The 24,065-nt window shown below is 39.1% G+C and overlaps 1 protein-coding gene across 6 annotated transcripts in view; it reads right to left on the bottom strand.

Annotated features, from left to right (window-relative positions):
- The window catches only part of LOC123971735 (inactive N-acetylated-alpha-linked acidic dipeptidase-like protein 2), a 580,586-nt gene that overhangs the window by 274,123 nt on the left and 282,398 nt on the right, over positions 1 to 24,065 (bottom strand). For all 6 annotated transcript variants that reach the window (XM_046050743.1, XM_046050744.1, XM_046050745.1 and 3 more), the window contains one exon: positions 14,723 to 14,990. In XM_046050743.1, the coding sequence (XP_045906699.1) occupies positions 14,723 to 14,990 (268 nt within the window). The remainder of the gene's footprint in view (positions 1 to 14,722; positions 14,991 to 24,065) is intronic.

Genomic DNA, 24,065 nt, shown 5'->3' on the forward strand with positions numbered 1-24,065 from the left:
TTTTGGGGTCCCTCTCTCTCTCTCTCTCTCTCTCTCTCTCTCTCTCTCTCCCTCCCCACTGCATCACCTGGGCCTGATTCATTTTTCATGTGGCCTGGGGGCGAGTGTAACATGATGCTGCATTGGAGAGAAAGCAAGGGAGAGTGCGAGAGAGCGTTTTAATGTGCGAGTGAGAGAGGGGGAAAGCACATCTTTTTGCATCAGGGGAGCCCAGGAGAGGAGAGCAAGAGAGATTTATCGCTCCTGCCTGCATTTGCATCATAAAAGTCCTCCATTTAAACTGCAGACCATGGAACAGTACAAGACACAGCAAATTGAAATACAGGAGAATCTCTGCACCCACAGAGATGGTGCTGCTTGAACTAGATCCATCTCTCTCTTTCCCCTATTCCTTTTTTTCTTTCGTTTCATCTCGACGAGGTAATGAAATTAATGTTAAGTGGCCACTGTCTGCTGTGAAGCTGTGAGCATCATTCTCCTGTTGAGATGATGAATTTTTCCTAACCCAGCCAGACATTCTCACACGGTATTGGTTGAGTTTTTGAAAGATGATAAGTAGACCAAAATATGTTGATGGACGACGTCAGTGTCCAATATGCTAAACCATTTTTACACTATAAAATTCTAAAAAATTGAGTGTATCTACCACAATTGCATTCTGGTGTCTTTAAACATTAACTATTTGGTCCATTATGGGAGATTAAAACTCTCCATTTACAGTCATGCTAATGAAATGCTTTAATGTTAGTTAGTGGCTTTTTAAAAGTGATGAGTAAAGTTACAACCACACCCTCATCATAACAGAACAGGCCAAAATTTAGCAGGTCCTATATTTGTCAACCATCTCAGAGAAGGAAATCTGTCTTTACTGGCCAAGATTTTTCCAAGTTTACCTTACACTTTATGGTTAGAGGGAATGCACCTTTGTAACAGTGAAGAGTATGTTAGAACCAATCATTTCAACATTAAACAATTCTAAAAAAAACATTATTTTTTGTATTTAAATTTCTACCCTTGTCTAATAGTCCAGTCCGCAACTGTCAGGAAAACTACTTCTACCACTATGAAATACTTCAAGTGTCGTAAAACAGCAATGCCACATGCTCTCCTAAGTACAGTTCCTCAGGGCAGGAAGCTTTATAAATATCTTCTTGTCTGAGGAACCGTAGGAGGAGTTTTAGTCATAGGTAAACTTTGACAACTTTGGGTCCTGACATAAATGAAAAGCATAATCTCCACCAAAATGAATGAGAAGACATTAAGCAGGGTACAAAATAAGGTAACATGCTGGGAATGAGAAAAAAAAGAAGGATGACTGTCTCTTTCTCAGTCTCTCTTTCTAAATCCAAAGTGTGTGAAGGGAGGGGGGAATGGTAAAGAAAAGAAGAGAGACAGAAGAGGTCAACGATTGTTTCTGCAGTCTACTGATTGAAGCTTGCTCAAATCCACCCTGTAATTAACTTTTATCACATCAAGTAAATTAAGTGCCTTCACAATCACACTGTCATTGTGTCAGACAACAAGGAGAGGCAGGCTGCAAGAGGGTGTTCAGAAAGCCATTTTCAAACTACCAGTTACTGCACATGGCTATAGGTGGAACTACAGTACAGAACCTGAATTTGAGGTAAAGTTTTATTGATTAAAGGCACAAAACTTATTTGAGTTGTCACACTAAATCAAAAACCAAAATTGCAGGGATAAAAGGGTGCTGGAACCAGATATAAAATGGCAGAATGTCATCGTCTGGCTTGAATGAAATACAGTATTATGTATGTGCTTCGTGACAGTGACTCCAGACATTTACGCCCACCTTGTTGCCTAACTGCCTGTGAATAGCAAAAAGAAATTTTGTAAAGGTGACTTTTGACACTGTGTACTTGAAAATAAACATTAATAAAGAAGGGAAATGCACTTGAGACAGAATTAAAATTGCAAAGGTTGCCTTTTTGCATATGCAAAGTACACAAAGGCAAGCCTAGGTATAGGGATAGAAATTGCAGTATAAACATCTACAAGAAGATCCCACTGATCTAAAGGAACACTATTATTTAAATAAAATCAGATTTCTTTATCTATTCTCGGTAGTCTTATATACTGGATTGTATGCACAGAGTGACAAATGTGGACTAGTATGTGAGTAAATTGTATAACGTATATGTCTATGTATACGTCTTTATGTATGTGTAATATGTGTTTTCTTATTAAATAAGGAAAAATTCTGTACGTACATTGAAATATGCAATTTATTTTTTCTATAAATTAAACACGCAGGATTACCAATCTTAAATTAAACAGAAGCTGCTGCATAATGTGCTTAAGCTACAGTTTTTAACAGCACTTATGGGGTCATATTCATCTCCTGTTCGAGGGACATGATCATTAAATACAGCAAAAAATATCACAATTTGAGACCTCTGCCATGGTAAAAAGATCATTATGCTATCATGATGTCTCTGTTTTTACTGTATGCGAATACATTCTTGTAGTAACTGCAGAATATACATAATCCCACTGCAGGCTGGCCTTATAGAGGAGATTGTTTCATTAGATTCTAGAGCACATGTGCTTACATTTGCATTTTAATGAGGAAAAACTGTTTTTCTTGAAATTGCAAGAACTCCATTATGCTCTAAGAGGCAGAGTTCATATTAATAGCAGCCATGATTTATGCAAAGATAAGTATGATGGCATAGAACTAGCTTCTAAATAATGTTAATTACCTTAATTACAGATCTTATTAGTATAGCTTGTTATATTAAACTATTGCGGTTGATGAGGGATTACCCAGCTCAAGTGTCTTGTTAATTTAAAACCCGTCTATTACCTTTGACATTATTTAGACTGAAGAGCAGTATAGTAAATGCAATAAGATATATTCTAGTGGGGGTTTGCCTGTACATTATTTGGAATAAAAGATATTTTGCTATGCTAGAAGCACATTTAGCATCCTATTTTATGATTGACTATTGACAGATGTAATGATATCAGTGAAATGCCTCGGCAAGAGTAAAATCGTATAGCAGGGATTCCAGATTAATTAGGTCATTATTTAGTTTATTCTGTTGAGGTATAATTAAGCATTCATTAACCAATCATTTTTGAAGTGTAGATTACTCCAACAAGGCAGATGTAGTTTACACAGAGGAGGCAAATCCTGCAAATGTTTACTCTGTGATTAGGAATGCTTGTGTACATTTGCATATAAATGTACCTGTATACACACATATTATTAACCTGCCAGATCTATTTTGTATGCTCTCTGGAGAAAAAATGACACAGAACTTTGAACTTGTGAGATTTGGGTTTTGGGTTTTGCTAATATACCGTAAGATATGATGTACAGAGATGTACTGTAAGTAAATAAAAGAAAGACAACCCTGGATCTGCAAGGATGAACACCCCTCTCGTCACTGGTACCCCTTGACGATCTCCCCAGAATCAGAGGAGTGCAGGCCTCCTGCCTGCAGATAAAGACCATAATCTACTTTTTGCAGAAACACTGGGCATCTTTGCTTAGCACCAGGCCACCAGCTCTTGCCTATACGCACCTACTGTGGAGTCAGATGAAGAACAGGAGAGAACCTTGCAAGGAGGATGCAGCCATGGTTAGCCTCCTGCCTAATCTGGCTAGGCTGTGTTTCCCATCCAAAGGAATAGATTTACAGAGCAGGTTGTCAACATGGCATTTCTCACCAGTTCATTCAACCATCTACTGCATCCACCTTCCTGAGATGTCTTCCAATTAAATCCCCTAGGCCTAGTTTATGAGATCAGTTGTATCCTGTTGTCCCAGGCTTTTAATGCTGACAGGGAAATATAATTTGTGCAGCTCTCCGGAGAGTCCTCCTCTCTCTTCTCTGTCCCAGACACTCTTCACCTCAGTGCCGTAAAGAAGGCTTCAGAGCAACTGGACTCCTACCTCAGCTGGAGTCCTCCAGGAGAGATTGCAGCCAACTCATGACCAGCCATTGTCCTCTGCTCCTACAGCTTCAGTTTCCAGTCGATCAAGAAACTGTTCAACATTCCTGGTCTTCCCCTCTTCCTGTCGTTTGTTATGAGTCTGATAGTAGCAGATTGGGTGACCCCATTTATCCTTCTGCCTCTGACAGCACAAGGCCAAAAGTAGTTTCTAAAAAAGGGCAGCACTCCATACATTACATCTTACCTCATAGAGTAAAGTTTCTAACCTCTAAAATCTAACACTCTAAATTTAAGGCTGTCTCAGTGGGAGATGTCAGCTATTGCCCAGAGGCACCGCACCTCCTGGGGTGTATCATTCTCCTACCTTAGGTCAGGTGAATAAGGGGATAGCCAAAATCTAATGTCAGACTTTCTTTGGGCTCTCCTCCTTCAATGATTTGAGGTGTCAGTACCCCACTCTGCTTTACCAGGCAGCGTGCTGTGAGCCACCTTCCATTTCACACGTCCTGGAATCTATAATTCTCCAGTCAGAAAGTGGTTTAGGTGTTAGTGGTTTTCTTTGTTTCAACCACAATTCTTTGAATCTCCCCCAAAGGGCCAGTCAACTGCTTCTATCCAGTGCTGTTGTGATTCCAACAACCTTGATCAGCCTTCTTCGTTAACCATGTTGATTGAAATTTGACTGAAAGAATGAGATTGAGTTTGTTAAAAAGGTGGTGATTGAATCTGGGAAATTTACAAGACTACACCATTTTTTTTACACCATGTTCATTCCTAAAATTGGCAGTCTTGCAATAGAAAACTACTGCGCCATCTTTTTCTCTTACTCCTGATGACTGATACAGGCCCAGCTTGGAGTAAATCATATCCCTTACAGCCTTCACCCCGAGAAGTTACCAGTACCACAGTGAAACCTGTGTAGTATGTGTATAGCCTTTAAACTACATGGGCAGCTTGCCCGTTGTTCAGAGTTCAGGGGGTGGTACCCCATGTCAGGGGTGCATGTATCCATAGATCCTCAGTTACTCTGGGCAATAAATATGTATGTCCCAGGTAGTACAATTTCAAAAAATGTTCTTTGCAAGTGCACTGGACAAAGATGGGAAGTAACCCAAAAGACAGGAGAAGTGAAGAAATAATGGGTGAAAAAAGAGGAGACAGGGAAGAGGACAAGGGATGGGTGAAGTACTTCACCATCGAAGTGTAGAATAAGTAAGAGGTTTTTCCCCCAGATTATCCTCGGAAGGCTTAAAAGTGAGCATTTATGAGGCATCAGTGAGTTTTTTGATGCTGTGATGTTGAGTCACGTAATGAAGCCGGCGCCTTTACCCCAGCTTACCTTCACATTTGTCATTTGCATCCAGCTGGATTTGAAGTGAATTGAATTTGTCCTTTTAAATTAATAATTCATGTCAAGAAAAACTGTAAGTGAGTTTTATTTACAGCTGTTTTAGCTTCTGGGTCTGTTTTTTCCTAATATTTTCCTATAAAGATGATTTTGTTAAGAGGCAATTTCTTCAAAATAGAAAGAATCAAAAAGAGAGAACCATATAAATATGTAATAGCTGTGGTGGAAATCAAAAGGTTATTTAGAGTTTGAAAGAGTTTCTTAGAAAAAACATGCAGAAAACTGGAGAGGTCAGCTGGTCAGAGTTCAAAAGAAGCAAGGAATGGTTAATTAATTCACAGCATTCATAGTTTGTTCAACAACTACATGGTTTTGTGTCTTTTTCTTAGAATATCTCATAATTTGGGATACTTAAAATGTGAATGTAATCACACAATCAGTCAGCAACATCCATTTTAATGTAATCAGAATGGTTAAAGATATTAAAACAGGCAAACTGACTGAACGTGCCACACAGTAATTTTTAAGCAGCATGACTAATATTACATTTATTTTTTTGATGGCTAAGGCAGCAATTTGCAGGACATTTTGCACATGCAGACTGGAGCAGCCGCAGGTTGAATCACTGACCTTCTGATTAGTGGGAGGCCCACTCTACCTCCCGAACCACAGCCACCTTTAATCATCATTATTTACTCTGATTATTGTAATAATCAGAAGTTATCATCTGTTACCATGTAGGTCCATCCAGTCACTTACTACCAACTTATTAATGTGCCTGTCTTTTATGTTTTTATACTGTATGTCCTTACTAGAGGTGTTCAGCACATGCATGAACAAATCACATTTTACAGTGAATCCCAATGGTCACTGACTGAATCAGTAGCCTTTAGCAGTGCAGCTCCCCTCACTGGTGCTGGAGAGTGGCAGATTTTCAGCTGTGATTCACATGACGTTACTTCCTTGTTAAAAGCAGATTAAAAGACAGCAACATTTACAGAAACAATCATCTGATGGTGTTGATAATAGATTGCTGAGCCACTGACCTTTTGTACAGTGCTTGTATAGGCTGTTCTTTATTTTTTTTTTACTCAACTGAATGCACTACTGAGCTGACAGTCAGATTCAGCAGATGCATTCACTTGCTGTTATACAAGTAAAAGAGCCTTTGTTATGTGTTCAGCTACTGTTGTAGAAACAGGAGTGCCTTTAAATGGTGATGCATTCACTTACTTATGCATACACTGAAGGGCATTTGAATGGTGATGTGACATCTTAGCTTAGGAAAACAGTAAATGAACTACATAATCAGTCAGTACGGATATTTACGGATTCTTATCACTTTCTTCAGTTTAGTTCAAAGTGAGTCGTGATTTCCACATGTAGTCCTTACAGCTGTGACCAAATAGTCCTGCGGCTCTATGGGGAGGCTGGTCTCTGTCTTGATGGATAACACCTTCTGGTGAATGTGTACGTTGCCAGGAGGATTTTTTTTTTATATCGCCTGAGATGCTGCTTGTGTATTTTCTCAGTGTGTGCTTTTTAAGTCCCACAGCTCCTATGACAATTGGGTCTGTCTCTGGTGTCATTTGCCACATCCGTTCCTATCCTTCATTACTGTTTTTTCCCTCTCCTATCAGTAAAAGAAAAACAAACACGTATCCTGATTAGTGTGTAAGGAAGGCTACAAATAAAACCATACCAATTTACTCTAAAGCTGAACCATAAAAGTGAACAAAAGAAGATTGTAGATGGTCTGATTTTGTCTGCAAAATGTTCTTTCTCACTACTAAAATAGAACGTACATAGCACGTTTGTTCAGAAGATACATTACAGTGTGCTGAGATAAAATTGCATGAGCGATTCATGTGCAGGTGAGTCCCTGGTGAGAGCATGTGGCAAGTGGCAGTTTGGCTAAGGGCTTAGAAAAACTGCCCTACATAAAGACGGTCACACGGTCAAACCCCACCATATCCACTCATGTCCGACATGACCTGTGAGTCTTATAGGTCAGTGATGGTTACTAAAATGTAGTAACCCATCTAATCCAGAATCCAGGTAAGGTCTTAAGCTGTTTACATGAACTCTAGATTCCTCATGACTGAGCCGCTGTGTAACCATGAATAAGCAAGTTAACAAAATATTTTAATTTCCCTTCCAATATATATTTTAGGACAGGTCATCATGAGTACTAAACAAAATATTAGAATATCATGATGGCAGACAAACCTACACAAGACTTACCATTCAAATCTCAATGCCAACACCTTATTTATCACTTTACAGTCCGCACTGAGAAGAAGTCGAGACATGATCAATGGTCTTTACCTTATTTTGTCTTCTGATCAAAGTGAATTAAGACCTCCACAAAGACTGAGGAATATTTTTCAAGACAAGTACCTCTAAACTCTGCTGGGAAGCCACCTAATCTAGGAGATTTACCATTCTTATGTAAATTCATGTCCAACCAAACAGAACACGGCAGGTGTAATGGAGGGGGGGGGCATGCAATTACTAAATTCTGCTCTAAAATAATTAGTTTATGTGCAGAAATTACTTTCAACTTATGTTGCAATTTCTCATGTTCCATTATTTCGTGTTCAGGAATTATGAATTTGAGAGCAATTTGACGGCACAATCCCATAATTCTAGAACACAAATCAATAATGCAAGAGCACAAAATAGCAATGTCTTAAATTATTAATTTTACATCATGATTTAAGCCCTATATGCACTGATCCGTATACAAAAACAAGTGAGTTTCCATGCAACTCATATTTACGAAAACTCTCTTCACCACTCCTTAATCACAAGAACACTAATTCACAAGAAAATATAACTGCCCCTTTATTTAAAAGCGGCAAAAATCTCTTCCAACCCCTCCCACTCTAATCTAACACATCATACCATACAAATCATCATGAGAAATAGGATCCAATGAATGTAATATTGCTACTGAAAGATTTAGTTACATGAAAAGTGAGAACAGATATGCAAGCAGCCCTTATCATTATAATATAAATGTAGAATATGTGTAATATATCCATTTTGGTTTGTATTACAATTTGCATTTTGCAATATCCCTTACAATAAGCATGGTCACAATATCTTCCTCTGGCCCACATTTAGAAAATAATGCTATCTTCTTATTTCATCTTTCTGCCTTTCTTTGTGTGTGTGTGTGTGTGTCAGAGCATAGTTCCCGCAGCACCAGCAGAACTGTGCCATCATCAGCAGGACTTATTAGCCCGGTAAACTTGCTGTGGGCCACCATCCATCCATCAAAAATGCCATATTTAATTGTCTGAAAGCCATGTTTAGATCCGGCAAACTGCCGCTTAATTCAAGGCAGCGTGCAGGAAACGGAGCTAGGAAATAATCTGGTGATGGATGACTGTGACCCTCCTTTGGGTAGACTCCGACGAGTGGACAGCTGGATGGATCGAGCAAAGCGGAGCAAGGAGAACAAGGAGAGAGCGAGGGATAGAAAGGAGGAGGAAAACTTGGTATTCCGAGAATCACTCCAACTTTTCATCTGCCCTCAGGCCAGCAGGGGCTCAAGGGAATAACAAGCATCTCCTTCAACCCCTTTCTCTGTTCCCGGGATACAGAGAAGTAAAACCCTCTAAAAATAGTGTGACTGTATTTCATTGTGTGTGTGTGTCTGCTGGCTGGCATGGAAAGACTACATGCATAATGACTTCCATTAACCTTCACACTTCTGAAGGAGGGCAGAAAAGATTTACAGTGCATTTTGCATGACACAAATACCATGATGAAGATTTATACAGTTTCTGTGTTGAACTCGCTGGTGTTGTTGTAAGTGCAATGCATAATGTGTGTTAACTACAGTATGTCTTATCTATAGAAATGGCCTGAAGCACCCTATCAAGAACATTTCTCCTGTTATATTTTAACAAATTATCTTCTTGGGTATAACCCAATTCACTATAGTGAATACCCTACATGGTTTTATTTTATATTTGTTATACAAAGTGCTGCATTCATAGGCATTCCAAAATATGGAAATTGTAAGATTTGGGGCCACCAAAGCGTTTTTTTACCAGCTGAAAACGCCGCCTGCTCTTCCGAAAAAAACTAGCTGGGAGAGTTAGGGTGCGTTTTGGAGGAGCATTGTTTTTTTTCGAGACGCTGTGGTTGCTATGATACACAATTTCTGTGGAGGTGATGTGCTGCAAGTAGGGTACTTACTGAATGTAAAAATGTCACCACAAAGTATGTAGGCCTACTTGTTCTGGCCCGTACTCTGCATGAAGAGAAGGCTGAAACATGAGATCACAGACTGTCCGTACGTGGGTCCATCAGATTTTGCGGGCGAGTAGACACATCGTTTTGTTCAAGATTGGATGTGCTCGGTGCGGTGTTTGTCTCGCCCCTTCTGCACTGTGATTGGATGGCTGGGTAAAAAGTGATAGTGACAAGCGCAGGGTTTTTCCCAAAGTTGAACATTTTTCAACTTGCGCCGACCGGAAAAAACGCTCAGCGCAGGAAAGACGCTCAGCGACTCGTCACGCTGCTTTTACCAGCTTGTAAAAACACGGTGCTCCCATTTCGATAAATTGAAAAAAGTTTTTTTTTTCTCACAGCTCATTGGTTCGCTGTTTTGTGTGTCCTCCAAAATCCAGTTTTCCTACAGAGCCCTGTAACTGGAAAACAGAATGATGTGTGACAAGGTTCACACCACTTTCTGTTTGTTAGGGCTTGTGTACAGAAGTGATGGGGAAGAGAGGCAAAGTGGAAAAGGTCTGAAGAGTATAAACAGTGAAGACAGTTATATGACCAGGCAAATGGCGAAGGCGTTTTGTGGCTGGGGAAACCTCAGAGATTTCAAATTTAGGGGGGGCGGAGCTTCTGAGATAGACCAAATATTTGTTTGGCAGTTGAGTTCAAATATCAACAATCCTTCTGCAGAATCACTTACGCCTAAAGTCCACTGACTCCGGCTATGGCGCATTACGGCTGCGCTGCAGTTGCCAGAGCTAATTGCGGCCATTCTAGTCAATGCTTGTGAGTCCACCAGACGCAGACGCAGCTGACGCCGCTCGGCAGAGAATAGATAACCTGTCTATTTTTGACGGAAGCCACGTCAAGCAGCACAGAGCAGATCGTACCAGGCAGGAAGTCAGACACAGAACGGCATATTTTCAAAATAAAACATCCTTTGGAGACTCCCGATCATAAAACTATAATAAACACAGTTAAAACAGACACAAAAAGAAACCTACGTAGCCTACTTAATGACCAAATCAACAAAATCTAAACATTTCTGCAAAATCAGGTAGGCAAAATGCTCAGATTCTGAAATGCGTGTGGCATATGCAGCCTGAATTTGACAGAATGAAACGGGGTCAAGTCAATAACAATGGGCGGGCTGCACGCTTTTCTTCTGAAACGCTTCTGAGACGCCTTCAGTGGACTTTGACACCGGGCTCAGGATGAAACAAAACTGTGGCGCAGCTGTAATGCACCGTAGCCGGAGTCAGTGGACTTTCAGAGTTACTCTGCCTTTGAGTGTATTTCAGGTGGTGATGCACAGTTGTTGTATCATTTACAGTTCTGATTTTGGCATCGCAACTGTCTGGACTGAGATGGATGTGTTGCTGTAGACCCAAGGGAGTGCAGGGTTTGGTGCAATTTGGACACACCACACATTCAGAATTGATAAATATACTAGAGAACAGCGCAGAGGGCAGGCAGCGCTTGAGGGGGCAGAGCGTAGTGGCTTGTGCGGGCGGGGCTTACATGCTCCAGAATTTATAAAATTTGGATAAAATATACTACAGTGTGAGCCGCTCGGCTCTGCAACTGCTAGGGTGGGGTACGGTTGCGGGGGCTGGGCTTATAGAAGGTGAGACAAGAGTTCAGAATTTCAGCTTTGATTTCCTGGTATTCACATCTAGATGTGTTAAACCATTCAGGACATATCACCGTTTGTTTGAACCCCACCCATTTATCTAGATGTGAATACCAGGAAATGAGAGCTGAAATTCTGAACTCTTCTCTCATACTCATCTTTTGATCTTAAACCCAAATGTCTTCAGTGAACAACAAAAACAAAGGATTTGCCTTCCTGTTCCAATACTTTTAGAGGGGACTGGACATGTAGCGAAATTCATTCTCTGCATTTAACCCATCCCTCTAGGGAGCAGTGGGCAGCCGCTATGCAGCACCCGGGGACTAACTCCAGATCATTATCAGTGGCCAGTCAATTGCACTGACCGGAGGGGGAAACCAAAGCAAACCCACGCAGACATGGGGAGAATATGCAAACGCCACACAGAAAAGCCGGGGTTTGAACCAGCGACCTTTTTGCTGTGAGGACACAGTGCTAGCCACTGGACCACCATGCCAACCATTATATGCTCTGATATGCTCTAAGAAGCACTATATACGGGATGTCTGACAGGTGAAGGTGAGGAGCTAACAATTAGGCAGACTAGCAAATAAAGTTTTAGCTAGCTTAACACCATAGGTTAACACCAGAGGTGCCAACTCTCCGACATTGTGCGTGGGACTCATGCAAGTGACACTTGTGAAAAATAAATGTATAACTGACAATATCTTCTCGGGGAGAGTAACTCTACCAACTGATGCGACACCGGCGTCTTGTGCTGTGAGTCGCGGTAACATTAACTAACTGAAAGAGTTTTATATAATAAACATCTAAAATATGATCTGTTTGGGACTGTGAGCTGCACGTTATCTGAGGTGCTGAAGTTAATATTTGTGTGGATTTCTGCCTGATCGAAAGTGTTTTCAGTAAGTTTTGTTTATCCACCTCCTCTTCTCATCCAGCCCCAAACGTTTCTGTGTCTGCAGACGGTCTGAAGAGTGTAGGCTGCTAGCATATCAGCAGAGCAATAACTCAGGCTAATGCACAGCAGAGTATAGGGCAGGTTGACTTTAAAAAAAATTATGATTAAATGATGACGTTATTCTCGTAATATTATTTAATTAATTATTTTTATTAATTATTAAATTTTTTCCAGACATGTCAGAGAAAAAAGATATGTGGAAGAGATTCTGAATGTGGAGAAAGTTTTGAACATGAGCGGAAAACCTGCTGAAACACAGGAGCAATTAAATTCCTGGAGTTTCTAACTGAATTAGAATGAATTAATTTCTCATTGAGGTGAAAAGGTGCCACATGCACGTCAATTCCCCAAACAAGACAATTAAGGAGGGAAGACTAAATCATACATGTGTGCTGACTCAGCAGGGATATTACATGAGACAATATTTTAATACATTAAAACTTTTCTCTAAAAATTTTAATATATTAATCTGTTAAGTTCTCTGTGTGTAGCATGAAAGGACTACAAACTTGTTTCTTTTTCCAACCTTGTGCTGTATAATGACAAATTAACTACCTTGTAAAAGTTGATCTACAGGAGAAAAAACATATTTAAAAGCAATACAGAGTGCCTGTGAGCTTTACTGCATTCTATTCTATTATATTTTGAATCGCCACCTGCCACCTGAATTTTGTGTTTCCCTTTATATTAATAAAGTTTAATAACACCCACAAGTTCCCCTGTAGCAACCTCAAGAAAATGGACCTACAGTAAACACTAGCACATCATCAAGTTATACAGCTGCAAATATAGTTACAATACAATAATACATAACAAAGCCTCTGTTTATATTATTATGATCATCATTTCAGCAAACACGGCCATATCCTCTCCATAGTATTTCAGTTCTGCGCACAATTTGACCAATAATTTGATTAATTTAGCCCTCAGTATTGAATAGATAGATGAAGTGGACCTACGTTTAATTTTGTACTCATAATTTGAATTTCTTCAAAGTTGGATTTTACTTTTCTCTAATCATTTACAGTAATCATTGAAGGGCATTTTTTTCTCTCCTTGTCTTGTTTTAAGTTAAAAGGAGGAACATAACTGTCACTGTCTAATTTGAAAGATTAAAAAAAATACTCAAACTGACTTGACCTTTTGTGTTTTATAATCATATTGAGTAATTGAATATATATGTGAGCATGGCCTGGATAAATCTATAACACTGAATTTGGAAATGGTCATTAGGGACTCCATCTGTGTCACTGTAAGGCTAATGGCCAAGAGCTTCTTTGAAATTGCCTGTGTTTGTATTAGAACTAAGGGTGGGTGGGTTAAGGTGGTTTTGGAGTCAATGAAGGGCCCAATTTGGAAAATGTTGTCCCCCTCAGGCTCAGTTAAGACTGTTGAGTAAAAGGTATCTCCAGCGTGTGATTATCAAACCAACTTCCGCCACAACTCCAGTGCTGTCTGTGCTTCTCTGCTTGTGCAATGAGCTTTTTCTCCACACATCCTCACCTGATGGAGACTGATTGTGCTGTTTGTGTCTACTTTTCCCAACCTGTGAAAGTTCAGAGGCCTTTTTATTACATTTGTTAATTACAGTGTATTACATCTATTCAATGAGATCAATCAATCAACCGCTGTCACCTGCTGAGATGAATCAGACAGATCGAGTTACTAGATGACAACATTAACAATGTCCTCGTTAAATATGTGGCCTTTACTATGAATGTTTCCAAAAAATGTATGATGTATTTCTTCACACGTCAGAAGGTCTTTTCTTTTCAGACAAGGCCCTGATAGTAAAATAGTTTGCTGTGGGTGTGAACTACTTTTAAGACAAACAATTCTAATCAACGTGCTCAAACAAGGTGGGCCCAGCAGACAATTCAGTGGTTTGAGAGCCGCTGTAATAAAATGTAGCTTTCTTTTAAACATGTTTGATTTTTGTGTCTGGTACCGAGGGAAACATGTAGCAGAAGAAAGTTTTTGTTTCATTTAAAAGTCAGAAAACAAGCAAATGGCTATATAATGAAAACCTTTTATATTTGATCAAAAAAATAATATTATATTATTATTATTCTTTCAACTATGCTGAAGCATTGATTCCAACTACAACAACACTGATGAAGACAAAGAACACAAGAGTAAGTGTTTTGCAGCAGATTTCATTTCTATGGTTCGGATGAAGGTGAAGTTTGGATTCATTTATGTTCACATCTGCTTTATATAATGCATTCAATTGTTATTAAAATAAACCTTGAATCACCAGCCCCTTTGGCATATAACAAGATTGCTTTTGAAATGGTTGCAGACAAAGAAGACTTTTAAGGACTTTTTTCTTTATGCCACAAATCAGTTTGACATTCTACTAGAAAATATAAATAATAATATCATCTTTATCCTTGTCTGACCTACTGAAAAAAACAACATTGAGACACATTTGGACCCTGAACTGTGGTCCACCAAGCTGTAACATTTGGAGCTGCAACCCCTGGCTATGACCTTAACTGATGACCCTTCAGTGGCCAGGGGCTGAGGACTTAGACAATCTGACAATATGAATGTGATGAGGCCAGGAGGGTGAAGCGACCTTTGTTTTAGAAAATGTCAATAGATGGTACAGTACCTGCAGACTTCCAACAGCAGAGTAGGCTGCATAGGAGAACTGCTGCTTCGGCAGGTCATCTGGGCCACGCTGGTCACAGGGGATCCCGTTTGGCAAGAAACACTGGTGACTAGACCTGTCAGTGATGGTGTTGGGTGTGGAACCAGGCAGGCTGAGCTGCACCGTGTGATTGGACAGATGGACGTCAGTCAAACCAAGTCCCACCCACTGACTGTAGAGGTACCTGGCTCGGGCTTCCTCGCTGTCATCTGATAGGCTGGAGAAAGACCTGGAAGCAGCAGACAAAAATATGCGCCCATTCTGTCATGCAACACAACACAAAAGTTGTGAATTTGAAATTCCTGCACCAATCCATAATTACATCACAATAAAAACCAGCCAAACTACTAGAGCAACAATTAAAGGAGACTGTCTTCCTCCTCTTAGAAGACAAAGAAGAAGCCAACCTGCTTTTTCTGTCAGAGCCTTCCAGGAATAGAACAACTTGAGCCAACTGTTATTTCTTCTCCAAACCTTAAAAGCCTGGTTGATCAGAAATCAACACTTGAATACTTAAACAGTGAGGTGCTTGTGTTGCAAATCTACCACATGCAGTTGTTCCCTTCCACTGCACACTGTACTAACCTCAGGTCAGCTCTATAAAGATGATCAACACTGGACCATATTAACATTGATACAATAAAATTTCAGCTCACTAGCTTTAAGACTTTAAGCCAGTGACTTTAAGTCAGCTGACTCTGGCCACTCATCAAGTTTAATGTTTTTAGATCTCGAGGTGGTGATGGCGCAGTTGCTAAGACACTTGCCTTTGGAGTTACAGAGACGAGTTTGAATCCACTTTGAGACACCAATGTGTCCCTGAGCAAGACACTTAACCCCTAGTTAATCCAGAGGCGTGCAACCTCTGACATACTAAGCAATTGTAAGTCGCTTTGGATAAAAGTGTAAGCTAAATGAATAAATGTAAATCTCACCACTGCCTTTGATACTGTAGATCATTTATTTGAGGGTCTTAAAAACAAGATCTGTTCTGGCACTGTGTTACATTGATTTTTCTCACATCTCCAACATTGGACTTTTAGTGTTGTTATTGGTGATTCCAAATAATCTTTGTTTTGTGGAGTACCTCAGGGATCAGTACTTGATCCCCATGCGTTTCTCCATTTACATGTTACCACTAAGAGAAACATTATTACAACAATATTATTTTCCATTTTTACACAGATGACACACATTCTTTCGACTAGTAAAAGCCAATTAATTCCTCTCAATCCATGCCTAAATAACTACCTATATGGGGGTTCTTCTGGTGAGGACAGGCTGGGCAAGTTTCATCTTTGCCCTCTTTTAAATTGCTTTTTAAAATGTGCTTTTAAAAATACACCTTTTTAAATATGCTTTTACCCACAAGGTACACGGTACTGTGTACTGTCGATGGGTGGATAAATAACAAGTCACTGAAATGAAAACTGTTACAGTGGAGTGCTGAGGATGAATTAAGGAGTCTCACGTCTTTTAACATCCTTTGTGCTCTGTGGAGGCACCTCTTTTCACTGATATCACTGATGCTCCATAGATTGGTCACCAAGCATCAGTGGCAATTAATTCCTTGCAGTGTATGTCTAAAAGTGTTTTAATATCTTACCATATAAGCCCATTTATTTTTGTATTTTCTTACTTTCATGTATGATCATTTTATTTGATTCTATTTGCTACTGTTTAAAAGGTACCAAATAAATAAATTGTGTTATTATTATTATTATTATTACTATTATTATTATCACGTTACCTGAAAATAATTGTTTTAAAATCATGGGAAATCCTTCAGTGCTTCTTGTGATGTCTTGTGATACATGTAATGCTTCTCTGCCCCATTACATGTTCATATACACACAGATATGATGAAGTTTATAACCATGACATCTCAATTGGCTTTTAATGGAAAATCACATAATGACTCTGAAATAAGTATGCTTTTTAAAATGGAAAACCTTAATAAAAGATTCCTTCAAAGACTGAAATGTAAAGGAAATCCATTTGGCACTTCTGGGACAATAATGGCAATGCTTCCACTAATGGGTCTTTATATGGAAAATAGCTTTTATGTATTTATTTTCTTTCAGTTTTGCTAGAGCTTGGTAAGTGTTAACCTTTCTCATACACACTTAACGTCTCACAGGACCTGTCAGTCTCTGTCATTCCCAATTTCCTAATTGCATGAAAGACATGTCAATAAAATTTGATCCAGGCCTTATTTGAGTCTCCTTTGCTGGTTTGTTTTGTTCTTGATGTTTGCTGTCTTTATTGTTCTGACTCTGAGAGGACTGGACTCAAAGGTTGAGTAATAAAGATGTTTCCAGAATGGACTGGCTGGTATTTCAGCCTTTCGGCAAATACACCATCCAGCACTGAACAATACCTGGGCCTCAGATAAGACATCTGAATAAAAGATATGGTCTAAAATATACACTTTACCCAAAACTGCAAAATGATACAATTTTCTTTGTGGAAAAATAAATAAATATAAATTCCACTATTTCTCATTAATGGGACCATAAAAGCAAGAAACTGCAGAGTACATTTTTTTTTCTCAGATGTATGAGTTCATTTTTAAAACATTTACGTCGGGACAATGTCATGAAAGGTTTTAGTATTTGCATTTTTTCCCATCCATGCATAATATGTCTTTCTTTCTCTGCGGCTAGATTCTTCATCATTTTATGGTATAGAAATAGTTGTAATAGATATAGTTTCGTAGAGTGAGATGAAATTGTTGTGCAGAGCTGGAGTCAGAATGCAGTTAGCCTATCTGAGAGATAAAGACAAGAAGTAAGACAACAGCTACCCTGGCTCTGTCCAAAGTGTAAAAACACCAACATCTCTAATGTTTACTTATTTGCACAATGCATCGTATTTGCTAAACCCATACAGAACACAAAATGTACAAACAAAAGACAACTTGTGGTTTTAGGGAGAGTGTACAATAAGCTAGGCTAAACACGATCCAGCTCTATATTTTTTACCCCAACTAGCCTTGTGGTCACATCTTTTAAATAGTCTACATTAGATACTTTGCTCACTTTCCTGAAACCAGACAAACAATATTGTGTATAACTCCTATTAAATTAGCTGAATAAATTGTAGTCATTTTGACACTGGATCTTATTTAGATGTAGTACCGCACTCTTAAAGAGCATGCGTGACAACATCCAGGTTGAAATTATGACAGGGAAACTATGTTGACTTGTCACTTCATAAGACAGAAGTACCTGAATAGCAAAAATGTCTTACAACTTCAGTGTATACACTGCTGTATTTTTTATTATTGTCAAATAACGTACTCTTAAGCCTCAACTTTTACAACGTGATTGCTTATATTTGCTTGCATTCTTAATAATGTTTACTCCAGGTCTACTCTCATTTTTTATTAGTTGTCACCTCTAATGCAAAATAGAGAAATAAATGCATGTCCCTTTAGGACCAACACTTAACAACTCTTTGCTAGCTGCAGATGCAGAGTGGAGCTGCACAGCCTTCCGACTGTGCTGTGGAATTTAGGAATATAAAGAGATACACGGTGGCCTTTTTGTTTTGTTTTTACCTAGTACATTTTTCTTTAATCCACAAGAGGAGTCAGTGTGCGTAGCCTAAAAAAATACGTTTTAACTTAAGGTTTGCACTCTGTAGCAAGTTTTGGATCCAGAAGTTGTGTTCCCATGCTGGGCATGAGGTTCCAATGTCAAAAAAATAAACAATAAATAAAAAACGTGGACAAAAAGCTCGGCTGTCCAGACCCTACTGCTATTGTGTAGGTTCTTTTGTTTGAACTCATATGAGACCATATATTTTGCTTTCTGAAACAAGATTATGATAGACAGGTGCAAATAACAGGTCTCTTGATCGGTGTCCCTTACTGCTGTCGGAAGTTATCTTTCACAGATTTTTGCTTAATATTGGTTTCTTTAAAAATGCAGTTTAGAATTGTTGTGAAATGCAATCAGACCAACAAGCCATTACAATGAACAATGTGGATTTAGGCCAGGTTGCAAAGCCAATCACACCGCTGTGTGGAATTAAATGAACAGAAAAAGACAAGTTGTTAATCATTTATCACAATAATTTGTATGACAATTAATCATCAACTAAAATTCCACGAGTGTGACAGCCATGGGCATAAGTGGATAATAAACACCATATTCTTTCTATGTATCTATCTGCAAGTGCATGGGCAACATTTGTGTACGCCTGTAGTATTTGTTTCTGTGTCTACTATTGTGTGTGTGTGTGTGTGTGATATCTATATCAGTCTCAGCAACAGATGGCCCAAACACACAATTCTGCTATTCTCTAGTCAGCAGGCCACGTCTCATAGCTCGCCAGGAGCAGCAGCAGGAGGCGGTGTGTGTGCTGCTGTGTTTTTTTTTTTATGCGTGTGTGAGAGTGTGTGCGTTTCCGTATGTGTGTGCTTGCAGAGACCTTCATCTATAAGCCAAGCTGTTGGAAGGGCTCCCCGTGGTATGGGACACATGCCCATTTCTGACGACGCCTCATGTCTCAAGTGACTTTGAGTGCATCTCTGTTTGCGTGTGTGTGCCGATCTACACAGCTGTGTGTTTATGACCGCGTCTTTATGTCTGTTTTTTTTGAGGTACATGTTACCCTTATATCATGCAGTTGTCATGTTGACAAGACTTTCTACCCATCCCCCATTTCCTCAGTTTACATTTATGTGTGTCTACAATAGTGGTGCTATTCAGATCTTTTATCCATCCATCCATCCATCATCAACCGCTTATCCTGCGTACAGGGTCGCGGGGGGCTGGAGCCAATCCCAGCTGACATCGGGCGAAAGGCGGGGTACACCCTGGACAGGTCACCAGTCCATCACAGTTCAGATCTTTTAGTTACGTAAAAGTAGAAATGCCACAACAAGAAAGACAAAAAAACTAAACTGATAAAACAAACATTTCTGCATTCATATTTTAATTTTAGCAAAACTATTATTAGAAAGTATCAGCAGTAGACAACAGGAAAACTCCTTTCAAGCTTACAGTACTAGCCAATAGTTGTAAATAAACAATAGATTATGTAAAATGAAGGGAGTTCAAGTAGTCTGTAAACACCCAGAGTCTAGAGAAGAGGTCTAGTAAATACGCCACAACTAAAAACAAGTCAGAAGTTCTCGTCGGATGGTCAAATAGCTTTGGAAACCCCCCATCAACCCCAGGAGAGAAGGGAGCAATGGTTTGAACTTCTCTCTCTAACTGTCTTTTGTCATTCTTGACACAATTATTTTATGTCACTTTTTATGTGAACAACCAAGTGCAACAGTATGAATGCCTTCCTGGAGAGACTGTGCGAAAAGTAAGACAATTATATCCATACTCTGCATGAGCAGAACATGTGAGTTATCTGCCTGTTGCCGTTCTAATAGCTCTTTCAACTCATCATTATAACAGGCATACAACATGTAACTAAAAATTTAAAATGTGGCTACACAAAGACAAATAAGTTGATTTTTTTATGTGGACATGCAGATCATAAATGCATACTCTGCCAAAGATAATTTGTCTGTTTGCCTTTCAAAGGAGATGGTGCTAAAATGATGCTGATGGCTTTGAAGCAACATTACCGTTCCCCAACTTTAATCATACAAAAGCCTGCAATTACAGATGACGAAGGGCAGGCAAAGACACTGCTTAACCCTAGTTACAGTTGCTAAGCCATAGTGGGACAATCACTGTTCAGTGGGGGGATTTAGAACAATGAAATAGTCTATATTTAAATTTGTGTAACATTATGTCTCGTATCATCAACATCATGTATATTCCCTGTCGACAGAGAAATTGTGGTTTCACTCTGTGCCGTTTAGGAGATAGTCTTCTTTTTTGTTGTTTCATTATTTCTTGTGCAGAGATTTCCCATCACTGTTGAAATCTGACACCTGAATTTATCAGGACAAACAGGAAGAATGTATGATGTCTCAATTCTTGTGAAGGACACTGGTCACTCAGCACAGTAGGCCACAGCGCCATTTTGTGATTTAGTTTATTAAAATTTTAATGGATCCATGTTTCAGACTCCAATAAACCTGCCATTTCAGAAGGTTACCATCCCATCAATGTCATGTGGAGATGTAACCTGTTTTAAGGCAGATTGCTCTCCTTCCTGACATTTTCTTCCAGCTAATAGGATGTGCATGGATATCATGTACATCATCTGCATTTATTTTGGGGGAAATTATTCCAAAAAGCTGCCTAAACTTCAGTAAGTAAATCTGTGTCATTGTCATGCTGTGTAACATTTCCCATGCCTGCAGAGATGCTCTGATTGTTTTGAAGTGTTAACAAGCTGTATTTGAAGCCCCGCGACTGTCTTTATCTGAAGAGTGGATTGAATCCTCTCCTCTGAAGCCTCTACCCCACAGAGAACGATGAAAAACTGTTTATCCAAACTTCAGCCAGCTGCAATTGTTTCATAAAAGCCTTTTTTAAACGTTTCATATCTTGACACTTTGGCATCTAAGCTTTAATTATAATAATAATTATTTATTCTCAGTATCACTGACAGTTCAAAGTCTGGTCCCTAACTCCCAAGCTTGCAAGTCAAAAGCTTTTGTATTATTAAAGTTGGGGAATGGTAATGTTGCTTCAAAGCCAAGTCTTTAGCATCATTTTTAGCACCATCTCCTTTGAAAGACAAACAGACAAATTATCTTTGGCAGAGTATGCATTTATGGTCTGCATATTCTAAAAGCTAAAAAAATCGACTTATTACTTTTTGTGTGGCCACATTTTTACTACATGTTGTATGCTTGTTATAATGATGAGTTGGAAGAGCTATTAGAATGACAAAAGGCAGATAAATCACATGTTCTGCTCATGCAGAGTATATCTAGAGGATATAATTGCCTTAGTGGGAGCTCTGTGTGCCTTCTTGGGCCAAGCAGACTTGGAATATGAGTCGCTGTTGCCTCTGCTGGCAGCTGCTGAGGATAATATATTCCTATAGCACACAATCATTTTAATAGCTTATCCATTTGTTCAGGAGACAATTGATTTTCTCTGTTTCCATACACGTTAGTCACATTTGATTTCTCTCATCCCATTTGCATTTGTCACATTTTAAGAGCGTGGCGCCTGTGCTCAGGCTCCATGATAGGAAATCTTTATTCAGGTGCCAGGGCTGGTGTTAAGGTGGAATCTAAGTGATGACGGAGGCTGCCAATAAAGAAGATTCAACACATCACTGGATGTTCTATGCAGTGTCATATAGTATAACTCAGAAGGGAGGAATTAGAAAGGTACATCACCCGACAGTGTAATCACTGATACTAGGACCTGGGTCGATTCTGGTGCAGTGTGGCTGAAGACCTACGCCAAATTACAATTAAAGTAATCCGTAGCATTCTCATAAATAGATAAATGTAAGAATTACTAGTTGGACAGATATAACAGAGTAGAGATAACTATATTCAGTTAATGAAAAAATAAAAAATTCTGCCTGTTTTTTTTGGAATAATAAAGATTATAACTATAGTTATAGGCAATAACACCTGAGCTTAAGAGACAACCGAATAAAACAGCATTCAATGACCACATCACTGGCTTACTCAGTTAGAATGCATCTTTACGGGCCACCCACACCAATCTGTGCTGTTAAAAATAAATTGGACCATTTACCTTGGTTACTTGAGTTTGAGCTTACTAAACAGTTAATGGATGTTTCTATGTGACAATGTGCTTACATTAATATGTAAGCTGATCATACGAATGTGAACTGATTTAGTTAAACTGTCTGTAACTGCACTGCAATTGAGTCATGTGGAAGAGCAGAGGTTATATTCAAGCCTTGGCTACGTTACAGACGATACTGCATTGACATCAGTCCCGCGATATTTCGTAAACCACCCACCCTTCCACTATGTTCTGATGAGGAAGTCATTGAGAATAGGGACTATCTGTCTGCAAGTATGTCCTACTGGTGGGTGGGGTCACGTCAAGGGTATAAAAAAACTGTTGTAATTATGAAAATGCAATCCAATCGTCAATCAAAATGTCAGTCTAGTGATTCGGATACATCTTTCTCTAAACTTGAAAAATTGGGTGAGCCATGGCAGACATGTTTTAGGGGAGACCATTTTAAATGATATGTTTAACATTGAGGGGGTCAGTTTGATCATTAATGAATTATTGTACAGACAGTAAATGGCACACACTTAACATCTGCTACAGCAAAAAGGAGACAGACAGACGCACAGTGTCAACAGTTCTAAGACACAATGTCCTTTTAAACCGTTTACCTCTCCTCAGATGAAGCCGCTATTACACACTCAGGTTGGCAAGCTGCAAGGACCTTCCACAATACTGCATTGTGAATTGCTGTACTGCACAAGGTGAAAAATGAGAAAGCAGTAGTGCTTGAAGGGGGAAAAAAATAAGTGCCAGTCCTCCCCTCATTCACATGTTGGTGTGTGTATTGGCTGTTATTACAGTATAACAGTATTACATCCTGAATTTATACAGTGACTAAATGATACCAGAGGATATTATTGATGTTCATAACATGCAGTATGTTTATTTGACCAGGGGAAAACCATTGCATTTATTCTAGTAAAAAATATTAAAGATTTTTGTAAGGTTAATTTAACGTTACTTAGTCTTGCACCTCACACAGTGCTCCCCTCATTTGTTCCAAATGAGGTATAAACAAACAATATTTATTTAATAGGACAAGTATTATTGCACTGAACAAAATTATAAACACTTTTGTTTTTGCCCCCATTCATCATGAGCTGATCTCAAAGATCTAAGACTTTCTCTATGTACACAAAAGGCCTATTTCTCTCAAATATTGTATAAGCATGTATATAAGCATCTGTATGGTGGCTTTCTTACCAACAACACTTTCTGTTTTATTTATTTATGTTTTTGTGTGTTGTTGAGGATAGTGTGGCAGACATGAGTCTAACACAGCAGTGATAAATGAAGACAGAGTTCAGAGATAGACTGACTTAGAATAAAGCAGTAGTTAAAGAACTGCTTCTCACTGAATGTAAAACAAGGTCCAGTGTTGCTATGTCCAGATAGACTGCTGAATAGCAATGCAGATGTAAACACACTTCTGTACACTGTACAATTAACCTTCAACCCCCCTGAACAAATATTACATTTTGATCTCTGAGTCCTGGTAATAAGGGCAGTCAGGAGATGAGAAAGCGGGACAAGAAAAAAAAGCAGTGCAGTGTTAACCCATTATAGCCTGGTTTATACAAGTCTGTTGGGGACATGACTAATTACTGAATTTAACCCCACCATTTGCATTACATGAATCCCATTTCGTG

This window comes from Micropterus dolomieu, linkage group LG05 (assembly GCF_021292245.1).
Source record: "Micropterus dolomieu isolate WLL.071019.BEF.003 ecotype Adirondacks linkage group LG05, ASM2129224v1, whole genome shotgun sequence".
Lineage (NCBI taxonomy): Eukaryota > Metazoa > Chordata > Actinopteri > Centrarchiformes > Centrarchidae > Micropterus > Micropterus dolomieu.